This window comes from Rhipicephalus microplus, chromosome 1 (genome assembly GCF_043290135.1).
Source record: "Rhipicephalus microplus isolate Deutch F79 chromosome 1, USDA_Rmic, whole genome shotgun sequence".
Classification (NCBI taxonomy): domain Eukaryota; kingdom Metazoa; phylum Arthropoda; class Arachnida; order Ixodida; family Ixodidae; genus Rhipicephalus; species Rhipicephalus microplus.
The window spans coordinates 217,758,866-217,770,526 of record NC_134700.1 but is presented as its reverse complement, the minus strand read 5'-3'; the positions used below and the strand labels follow the sequence as shown (position 1 = coordinate 217,770,526).

The following is an 11,661-nucleotide window of genomic DNA, read 5'->3' as shown; positions in this document are numbered from 1 at the left end:
AGACAAGTAATCAATCACAGCAGTGCTGTCGTAATGAGCAATCCTGATAGAATCTTTTTTTGTAAACGCGCATGTAGACGTGGCTTTCTTCATGTTCAGTTTTCACTTTTGTCTTTTACGTGTATGTTTTCCTGCCTTGATTTCCGGGAAAAAAACAACCTACTTACGAAGTTTTCTATTTGTGGTTGTTAGCTTTTCCTGTTCTTGGAATACTATAAATGTAGGTGTCGTCTCAGGAGACAAGCAATGCTCCTTTCTGTCTGCAATCAAAATAGCGATGCACCTAGGGACATGATAGCATTTGGTAACAACCGAGAACAAGACGCTGTTGACTGACTCATGAAAAGAATTGCTGCTGATCATTAGAAAGACTTTCTATTACCAAACATATCACAAGCAGCATTACCAAATCAGAGGCAATACCAACTCCAAAGTCCTAATTTTATTTCTCTGTTACGTTCCACAGTCAGAGCAAAATAATGACGGCAATGACACCGTATATCTTAAATTTGGAGTCCTTTGTAGTGTTTTATATGAAGGACGTGCTAGACAAAGTTATATCCGTGTTTGAAGGAGAACTATCATCTTTCAAATGTGCACAAGACTGTGGCCTTGTTAACTATATATATATATATATATATATATATATATATAGGTATGGGATATGGCACAACGGGAGCGTTTTCAACAAGGATAAATATATTTACTTCCCAACAGTTTCGGGAGGGGTCCTCCCTTCATCAGGGGATATATATATATATATATATATATATATATATATATATATATATATATATATATTTATATATATATATATATATATATATATATATATATATATATATATATATATATATATATATATATATATATATATTTATTTATATATATATATATATATATATATATATAGGTACGAGATTTCATTACACGCACGTCGTACCGGCGTGTACTGTGGCAGCACTGATGAGGATGAATGCGTTGCCATTTAAATTAGGCATGATCCATACAAAATTGTGTTCCGGTTAACGCATACGAGGGTATGGCACGCAGTGTAAATGGTGTTTCGTTCACTTCCCTTTACGCGTGCTCCACTTCCCTTTGTGTGGCATTAGTGATTTTTCAGCATATCTTTACGAAATTTTAATGGTGGAAAGTGTTCGCGAATTTTCTAGGGAGCATTTACGATGCGTACTGCACAAAACTTCAACCAGCCCTGGACTTATAGGCACCGCACCAAAATAAAAATATTTGTGTTACGACAATAGAAACAAAAAGTGGTACCTGAACGTGATCACCTTGCCTAAAGTGAAATCGTGGGAAACGCATAAAACTTTAAAAAAGGCGAACTTAAAACATTGTAAAGACCCTTTACAATCTGGACGTTCAAGTACCACTGGATTATAAAGTGGGAGTAACGAACCGATAAAGTAAATACTCATATCATCGCAGATAATTGACTTAGTGCCGCAGCGAGAAATAAAAATTGTTTAAAGCAAATGAACGAACTAAAAGTAATTTAACGAGCGCTACCTAACTTGAGAAGGAATCGGTCGTTCTAGACAGCAGTGTTAGGGGCGTGCTTGCAAGAAGCAAAGTATGCCCTGCCGCAATGGTGTAGTCACTAAGGTACTCGGCTACTAACCCGCAGGTCGCCGGATCAAATCCCGGCTGCGGCGGCTGCATTTCCGATGGAGGCAGAAACGCTGTAGGCTCGTGTGCTCACATTTGGGTGCACGTTAAGGAACCCCAAGTCGAACCCCAGGTGGTCGTTAAAGAACCTCAGGTGGTCGAAATTTCCGGAGCCCTCCACTACGGCGTCTCTCATAATCGTATGGTGGTTTTGTGACGTTAAGCTCCACATATCAATCAATCAGAAGCAAAGTATCGTGATATGTAAGAAGCATTGAGAACTTTAGAAGGCCATTCAAGTGCAGATAACTTCAATTAATTAATTACCGAGAACCGAATTTAGATAGATTATTGATGCCAGGAGTGCTGCCTTTCGCCGAAAGAACGTTTCCTCGCCGCATTCGTTTTGTGAACGAAATTATGAACAGTTCACGCTTTTGATATGCTCGTTTTTCATCTAAAACTTTTTTCTTGCGACAATATGGAGTTGAGTCTTTATGATTAATGTTTATTTGAACTGTGCTCACATGTGTTGGTATTTATATAAAAGTAAGATTCTGACACACTGAGTATTATGGCGGTAACCTCAAATGCCTCATCAGACGTGCAATTTTTAGTTTCAGCCTACTGTGTCGGTGGCGTCAGGCACGAGACACCACGAGGCGACGTCACCATCTGGCGTCACAGATCGCCGAAAGTTGGGACTTAAAAACACGGTGTCATTGTGTGACGTAACAGCACATTATGACGTCATTACGTCGTATCGCATCTTCATTAAAGGTGGCCCAAATCACAGAGGCATTGCGAAACCAGGTGAGGTTCCTCCGATCTTGGAGGCACTGGAGATTCATGTCAGATGCAGAAAGACTTTTGGAGGTTGTCGGGCCATCGTAAATACATTAGCTAAGTTGAAAAAAAAAGGTCTCTCTAGCCTTCCATTCGCTTTAGGGGGAATTCTTGAGGGACCCGGTAAGTTTCTCTCTCAGTAGTTCGTATAGCCTTGCTGCGAGGAACACTTATGACTTCGCGTCAATAATCAGGCATGAATCGTTCGACGCCATTGTACTGACGGTGTTCCAGACATAATAGTTTCCGGAAAGGAACATCGAAGCACTGGTAAGGGGAAAAAAAGGAGAGAGAAAAAAATCAGGGTTTTTAGCCGGTCAAGACTAAACCGGCGTGTTACCCTACACTGGAGAAATAGGTGGGTGGAGCTCAAAACAGGTACACAGAAAAAAAAAACGGCCTCGTATCTACATGTTACGCTGCAAATGTCGTCGAAAGGCGATAGTATCGCGTCTGGGGCGAGTGAACAAAACGTTTATTTCATGATCTGCGCAAGAAAATTGGTGAATGATATTCTGGAGGCGCTGCGTTAGAGTTCTTCGAGCGTGCGGCGGAGGCGAATGAGCACATCAAGTCACGTCACGCGTGAGACATGAGTGCTATCTGGCAGTTATCTTGGAAAACGAAACGCGCGCGCCCTGCACGCCCATCTCGAATTCGATAAGGTGTAGAACACATGGCGATGGGTGAGTGCCGCCACCTTGTTGTCTTAGGAAAGCGTTGGAAACACATGCTTTTTTGTGCAAGCGTTGCAAGGTCAGCGCAACGCGATAAACGCTATCTGTTCTTAGAATTACTTATGTACGCCTTTTCTAGTGAGAGACACACACACAGAATATTGACGTGTTGTTATGGTGCCTCAGATATGTGCAATAATTGCTTTTTAATTGACAATCGCACAAAAATAACCGCTGAACATTGAGCAATATTGGTGGGCGCTGCGGATAGGGTCAGCCGTTTGGAGTATCATTTGGCCACTTTGGTGCCGTTTAGGGTAACATTAAGGGTGGACGAACAGACAAACGTACATACAGACAGACCAAAACTTTTTGCGTTTAAGGTCCCCAAGAAAGTTTATCCTCTTCAAAAAAAATAAATCTAAGGAGGGGTGTTGGTAAAACGCAGGAACATGCCAACCGATCGTCACCTCATTCTGTATGACCTGGCTCCAAGCTTTACTTGTTCCACCAGCAGTAAGTATTTTAGTACAAATTGTGCCCATGTTTAGGGCAGTAAACCGGTTATCTTGGACAAGTTAACCAACCCGCTTATTCTTCTCAATTATTTCATTTCTCATCATGTTAATCTTTTAGGATCAGTATGAACGGCGCTCTTTTGTGACTATATGGTGTGGATAGGTGCTTTAATATTAATATCGCTTAGGATTAGTTAATCTGGCAATGCTTCTTGATGTATACGAGTGGAAATTAAAAAAAAGAAAACTGTTTCCAGGCACAACGCTTACTGCTTTTATCCAGTACAATATAAAACTGCAAGACTTTATTGCTTAGCACACTGCTGTTTAAATTTCTTTGATACTGACAGAAATAGGGTGAACCATATCAGGAAGACCTGGGATAGGTAAAACTACAATCATACGCTGAAGATTACATATAAATATAAAAGAAAAGTTCGAGCTCCAACGAACATTACGCACAAATTCTACATGAAACTGTGCTATTAGTGAATATATTGATAATTTGTTTGGCATTTAACGAGAATGTTAGCTCGGTAACGCATTAACAAAGTGCACTGGCTTGTTATACGGCGCAATTACAAAGTTGCTTTAAAAAAACAACTACACGTAATGCTGCTGTAATTCCTTCGCGCCTGGCACAGCTAATCTCGCATTTGCCTGGGGCGAATCGCTAATTAGTTCTTGACTTCGAGAACTTTCAAAACACCCGTGAGTGCATAATTTACGCCTACAGTGCATTGATGTAGTCGCGCTGAGACCGGGAATAGTCTGTTCTGCCTCGTACACAAGACTTTTTGCCGATCCGCCGAAAGTCGTCAGTGAAATTTTTCAACCGTTGCAACCTAGTTCAACGACCAGTTGAGACACCACCTTCTTTATGAAGGAGTGGCACTCAGGCAATAACGAGTATGATTATCTTACGAATTACAAACAGAGCTGCGCCTACGCACCTCTGCTGTTCTATGTGTCGGTGACTCTAACACTTCTCTTCGCATCCGCTGAGCGATATGGGCTATTTTATGGATGTCTGAGTGCCACCATATTGGGTTGTTAACCTTTGTGTTTTGCGAGCTTAGGATCCAAACGAACTGCCTTACGGTAGGCGCATAAGCATGAAAATTGTTGTGTTGGTACATACGATGTTTCGTGGCATTATTAACTCACGTCGCAATATGCGAAAGAAAATCTCAGCGCCTCCACTGAATATCCTATGACGATTTATTATGAAAGCAGGGACGACTTGATCGTCAGAGTGCACCGGTCTGACATGAACGCTGTTCTCGCGCACAGCAGCAACCGCAAGAACTCGTCGTCTTCCTCTTCCTCACTGCGATGGTCTTGACAGCGCAAGAAGACGGCGCCCATATGCTTTACGGAAACTAGTCTATCTTTTTGTCTTCCTAAATATCTAGACGTGCCCCGACATGTTTGTCGAATTCGCTTCATTTTCACGGATGAACTGTTTTTGTTGCCTTTTAGTTGTTTTTTTTTCATTTTACGACTACGGTAGGGTAAGGTGAAATGATATATGGGGCGAAACGCGACATTTTGACTTTGGCGGCTTCTGTAGCTAGTACAAAAAAAATCTCACCATATCCGCCGAGTAAATGACGATGAGTGGGACGAAGCGTCCATCTGTCCATCCGTGCGGCCGGACGGCCGCACGGATGGACGGAAGCACGAATGGACTGACGGACGCATGTCTTGCAAGAAAGAACTGCAGATGTGGAAGTTTTTGACCTTCGCACTTGATCGCTCTTGGTCGTCCCTTTATTGGCTTACTTCTTTTGGACGATCACCTGAGGCCGAAGCTTCCATTCACAACCCTCTTGCGAAACGGATAGGTTGACGTTAAACGGAATGCCATTGGCAAACCCCGTTTTAACTCAAAGAGCCTGGCAGGTATGATAAGTAATTCGAGTGCAAAACATAGGCTTCGCCCAAACTGTCTTAACCCTTAGCATGTCTTGACTCACTACGGCATCACTCCATTCTTATTCCCCCTGAATCCCCGGTGGCCAGTGCGGCAATACGTGTAATGGACCGTCCAAGAGACGGCAGGCCATACCTTTAGGTCTATTTTGATGTGCCTAGTCATACAACGTCTATCTGAGATCACAAATCGTTTGGTATTTTAAAAGTAAAAACGTCTAGACGAACGATGTGTTTTTTTTCTGTAGCTGCGTGTCATGCGTGGTAAACAAATAGCCTCCATCTGTGTACCATCGTCTTCAACATTTACTGCGCACTTCCATGTGATAGAGCTTTTGCGACCCCCCGTCTCATGACTCAACTAGACGGGCAGTAAGATCCACGAATCGTGATGTCGGAGCTGTATGGAGGGAGCACTTTTAATTTTTGTTATTCGGCATTTTGGCTCCCACCACCATGCTGAATATTGCACGGACAAGTCGGTGGCGGCGGTCACATTTCGCAACAAACGCTTTCAAAAACTTGCGATACGGCTGGGTACGTTAGAGATAAGAACAACCGCACTATAGCCATACGCACTCAAACAAATGCATACGTTGTTGAAGGATCCCTTTTGCTTGCTAGTGCTCGTTATATATTTCCTCATTTTTATTTCTTCTGGATTCTTCATTGTCCCACGCAGGAAGCTTCCTGGAACATTATAGGACGGGTGCAATAATGAAATTTGACAGTGCTGGCATGTTAACTGGTGGTTTGACATTATGGGGACGTTCGCCTGGAAGAGCACAAAGAGAACGATGAGCAACCCGAGTACGCTCGCTTCTGCGACTGCCGCTCGGTGCGCCGCTATAGACACATCAGTGCGGCTCCCAGAGAATGAAAGTGTTTTTGTTGCCGCTTCCTTCTTGTCCTATCGCAGTGCTCTGGCTCACCAGGGGCCCTGAGCCCAAATAAATAAACGTCGACACTGCTATTAAAATGTTACTTAGATGCTGTGGATGTCACTTTTGAAGCCGCATGGGGCTACACATGCACTTGTTTCGCGCTTATGCCATTAACAATGCCATTAAAGCTGCTGCAATAACGAAAGAATAAAAATTAATAAGTAAAGTAGGTTTCACGGGTGGCAATTCTAGAGACCCGTATCGAAAGGGTCATTAAGTGGTTGCGAAGGATGATGTCTGTGTCGTATTAAGTGAGATAGCTCAAATTCGTCAGGCGTACTGGGCGCCTAGGTGTAAGCGAGAACAAAATAGGGTATTTTAGTCACCCATAGCTGGCTCACGTTTCGTTTGCCCGTAACTAAGCCTCCTGTGTTTTAGTCGGCCATCTTCGTAGTCGTTCCTCTCGAGTTTTCGATGGAGGCGAAATGGTATAGAGGCCCGTGTATAGTGTGATCTTACCAGACGGTCGAAAATTCCGGAGCCCTTCATTACTGCATCTCTCATATTCAAATAGTGTTCTAGGGACGTAAAACTACACATACTTATTTACTCTTATTATGAGAAGACGACTGCAGGCGCGGCTCAATCAACGGAGCATCCCAACATTGCAGGTTCGGTTCCTGCCAGCGCACTTGTGGTTTCATCTGCTTGACTTTCTTTCCAAGCATATTTTAATTATATTTTAATTATTACTATTTTCAGATGCTCCTGGAGCACAGTCGTCGTCTTTCGACGGCTCGCAAGGCAATAAAAGCACTTTCGCGCTTTTTGAAGACTACGGGCCTATAGGTGAACACCTGTGGCATTTGTAAAGTGTCATCTCTATATACTCTTCACTCCATTCACTGCCCCCTTTCTTCTTTCCTTCCTGCAGCTACTGCGTATTGCGCACACTGAAAGAAGCAACATCTATTTGCACCAAACTTTTGCAGTTTGCCAACACAAATATGACCCTACGTTGATTTTCTGATTGCTTAACCAACTCCGTTATTTTCATCCAATAATACATTTCATACCATTACAATCTCTCACTCTTTCTTTTTTTGCCACGTATTATTTCACAGGTGTGCCCATGTTGAATTGGCCCAAAGTTAATTGATTTATATGCGAGGTTTCACGTTCCAAGATGACCATATGTATATGAAAGACGCCATAGTGGACGGCTCCGGAAATTTCAACCACCAGATGTTCTTCAAAGTGCACCCAAATCTGAGCACATGGGCCTACGGCATTTTTGCCTCCATTGAAAATGCAACCGGCACAGCCGGGATTCGATCCCGGGATCGGCGGGACAGCACTGCCGAGTACCTTACCCACTAGAATACCGCGGCGGGGCATCTTGGTCAAAAGATAACTACTGCAGGGATTTAATCAAGCAAAACTTATTTTCACCAGCTTCGTCTACTTCGCGAACATGAATATGCCAGTAAGTTGATTTTGTAATTGACTAATGAACTCCTATCGGTAACTTCGTCTAAGACAGCACAAACGGGGCTATTTCTGTGACCAGTGCTGCCAAGTGCCTACCGCATTTGAACATTAAAAAAATTTAGGAAGTGTATACCTTATCATATTGATTTTTTTTCTTTCTGCTTAACCTCTCTTTTCGGTCAACGTATACACCGCTCACCCCTATGCCAAGTACATGGTAGCCAACCGATCTCAGAACTGGCTAACCTCCCAGCCCAACAAAGTCTTTCTCCTTTTTGGGCAGATTTCCTGCGGCTCTTCTGTTGTGTAGCCTCAGTGAAATTGCGTCTGAAGGAGTGAGTGCACCCACCTGTAGCATACAGTAGTATCGTTTCAGTGTCCGGGAAAACTCGAAAGCACTATCAGCTGTGACAAGCAGGCAACCAGAACGCTGTAGTTCAGCAGGTGCTTTGCTTCCCATGAAATCAATGACCTTCCGCCCAGAATCCTTCTTGAAAACAATCTCCGACAATCCCCGTCAATGGGACAGGACCTTAGGTGGCATATCTTGTGTTGCAATTTCGACCACACCTGTCATCATTGACGGCGTAACATTCAATTCTGCTTACTTGTTATTCGGTACGTGCGCATGTGGACGCGTTCCCACCCCGAACGATAAGGGACGGTATAAAAGAAAACGGTTGCCGAGGCTTGCTACCTGCTTCTACGAGCTTCAGTCTCCGCTGGTAAGTGCATATTTGGCTGTCCCTTTTTTTTTTCTGATCGCTCCCAATGCCACAGTTTTTGGCAGCCCCTACTGCATGAAGTTGATTCTTTGTATATTGTCTTCTTAAGATGCATAGAATTGTTTGTTGTTTCCAGGGAAAGAACATATAGGCATTGTTGTTGTTTTGGAAATAGGTGCGTCTTTTACTCAATCACTAAAAAGCTCTGTAGAGATAATCGTATTCTTGTGTTATGCAACAAGGAAAAACACAATCGCAGTGCTTGTATGACAGAACTATAATGATGTTTTGACAGCTAGTTGGAAGAGCTGTAGTCATCCTGTATAGACAGTGATTGATGTTCTTTCATGACTACTGAAAGGATATGCCTTATTTGCGTAAACACATCAAAAAATTAAAAGATCTATCAACTCGAAAACAGCGTAGAAGGCAAACATGCGCGCCATGCTTCTTTAACACAAGTTATAAAAAAAACATCTCTCTATGCAGGTACCAGGGTGACCGTTACTTCCAAAATGAAGTACTTCTCCTTTGTGTTTATGCTTGGACTGCTGGCTGGTGAGTTGACTCACGTTTTAGTTGCTTTTTGCGTATGTTCTGTTAAAAGAAGTGGCCGGGGTAATATACAGGCGTTAATATCAATTTAACGCAGCACCAACCTCGGGCGGCGTTTTCCCCACCAAATTATGCAATATTTCTAGACCTATGATGCCCCCATGCCTGCTAAACTCCATGAACCATAATAGCCTAAATTAGGCGTCTTTTATTGTATCGTATTTAGTGCTTTCTTTAGGTATTGTACTTGTCTCACTGCGCAGCCTGAGCGTCACCTTAGCTATACCTACATGGCAATGGAATGAAAAAAAAAAGAACCGACTGCAGAAGACGCATTTTCGATGGAGGTGAAATTGCTTGAGGCCCGTGTGCCTAGATTTAGGTACATGATTAAGGATCCCGGGTGGTCGAAATTTCTGGAGTCCTCCATTACGGCGTTTCTCATAATCACATGGTGGTTTTGGGACGTTAAACCTCATTATTTATTACCGGTGAAAAAACCTTCCAAAATGGCCAGCCGAGTCCCGCAAGAACAATGAAGTAGTTTAACGCCCCTCGATGTTTCTCATGCAATCCCCTTAACTTGGCATACTATTGTTCTGTTCTGAAATATGCTCTACCCGGAAGACTGAGTATACTAATACATCCAATCATTAATTTGTTTGGCTGCCTCCTCTAAAGTTCAAACAATCCGTGTTCCTAAAACGAAATTATTATATGAATAACAACTTGTGCATGTTACGTATGCAGCCCTGCTGGCCATGACTTTCGCCGTTGAAGACGACAATGCAGAGGCACATGTTCGAGTCCGTAAGTATATCACAACGTGCATTTACATGAACTTCGAGCTTGTGCGGTCAGTAATAAATTAAGAAGCAGTTTTCTGCAATTTTGTTTATCGTTAAACGACTTTTCGTATAGATTGATATTTGAAGGAATGTTTGGGCCGATGCGAGTTTCAGCCAGATATAGTTCTCACCTATTCAGTGCGGTCTTGCGGTCTTCCAAGGACGTACATGACGTGACCACACTAAAGCATACACTTTAGTTGGCCATTTGCAAAACGCAATTTTGAAATACCTTGAGGTACTGGACGATAGGGGGGGGGGGGGGTAGTAACATTAGCACTGTGCATTTAAATCAGCCATGTAAAGCATGCCTTTGAAATCTTTCTGTGCCCAGCATGATCTGCACTACCTCCAAAACCAGAAGCATTGGAATTTTTCTGCATCTTACGTAGTTTGCTGCAGTACCTCTGTGTTCTGGTTCTGTGTGAGTGTACCCGTCTCAACACGCCAAGACAAAAACTTACTGAAGGTGCAGATAGACTAGATGATTGCTCTTTGTCGAAACAAAGGATTCAGGGTCATTGGCCAAGTCCACCTTTAGCCCAGAAGGCTTTGAAAGCTTAATTACGCGTTTTGCGCACAACTGGCCTTAGAGACCGACTTTAGAGTATTAATTTCTTTGATTTTGCTTTTTCTCTTTGGCTATCTTTTGTCTTCTCTCTCCATCTTTCTCTCTTTCTCTTTATCTCTATCTTTCTTTCATTCTAACATCTCTTTTCTATCATATGTTATTACCCTCAACCCCTTCCTCAACACGTGGTAGCAAGCTGGTATAAGAACGGGCTAACGTCCCTGTTGTTCCGCTTATTTCTTTTTTCGTCCTTCTCCTCTACTGTGTTCGGCCTGTCTGATCAGGTGACGACATCATGTGATAACGTCATCGTATAGAGGGTCTATATGACGCCATAGTGATGTCATGCTGAAGCCGCAAGCTTTCGCGAACTGTGGCATCATATATTTACGTCATGGAGAGCCGCCCTCACATGATGATGATTTTTCGCATCAATCGTATTGACGCTGACTCAAGCTGTCCCTTTTCACGTTCGACGAGGCATTTAAAGCTCTCGCCTTAAAGTAGAACGCGGGTTACGTATCGCAAGTGTTGAACTAATGAGCAATGCTTCATTTGCAGGCCGTTGGTTCGGCTGCCCGGTCAGCGACTTCTGCCACAAGCATTGTCTGAGCATTGGCCGCCGGGGAGGATACTGTGGTGGTCAATGGAGGACCACTTGCATCTGCTACAAAAATTGAAATGTTTCCTCCGTAAATTTAAAAATAAAGGAGAGCGCACTGGCGCACGTATACGGAGGTCTGTATAAAATGTTTCAGCTCGTATAAAATCTATACGGCAGCAAACTTGCTCTTTAAATGGTTAATTCGTTCACTGAATAGGAATTACACGTTTATGAACACGTGACTATCAATTTATGAACGTACCACAACAATCTATTCATTTATTTGAAATTATTTACAAGCCTCTTGGGCATTGTCCAAGGAGGGGGGGGGGCTCTAAAATAACATTAAGGAGAAAAAAAATTAAATGGATCGAA

The 11,661-nt window shown here is 42.9% G+C and overlaps 1 protein-coding gene across 1 annotated transcript; it reads left to right on the top strand.

Moving 5' to 3' along the window:
* Window positions 1–8,683: 8,683 nt before the first annotated feature.
* LOC142769249 (defensin-like) lies at window positions 8,684–11,415 on the top strand. Its single transcript, XM_075872338.1, has 4 exons — window positions 8,684–8,708; window positions 9,198–9,266; window positions 10,014–10,073; window positions 11,244–11,415. Exons 2-4 carry the CDS (start codon window positions 9,224–9,226, stop codon window positions 11,360–11,362), a joined length of 222 nt encoding a protein of 73 aa, XP_075728453.1. The 5' UTR covers window positions 8,684–8,708; window positions 9,198–9,223; the 3' UTR covers window positions 11,363–11,415.
* The last annotated feature ends 246 nt before the right edge of the window (window positions 11,416–11,661 follow it).

What these genes read in the sequence shown, in the direction of transcription:
- LOC142769249 (XM_075872338.1), top strand. Translation starts at nt 9,224, where the DNA reads ATGAAGTACTTCTCCTTTGTGTTTATGCTTGGACTGCTGGCTG. An exon ending in TATGCTTGGACTGCTGGCTG is followed by an intron (nt 9,267 to 10,013) that starts GTGAGTTGACTC and finishes TTACGTATGCAG; the next exon opens with CCCTGCTGGCCATGACTTTC. An exon ending in AGAGGCACATGTTCGAGTCC is followed by an intron (nt 10,074 to 11,243) that starts GTAAGTATATCA and finishes CTTCATTTGCAG; the next exon opens with GCCGTTGGTTCGGCTGCCCG.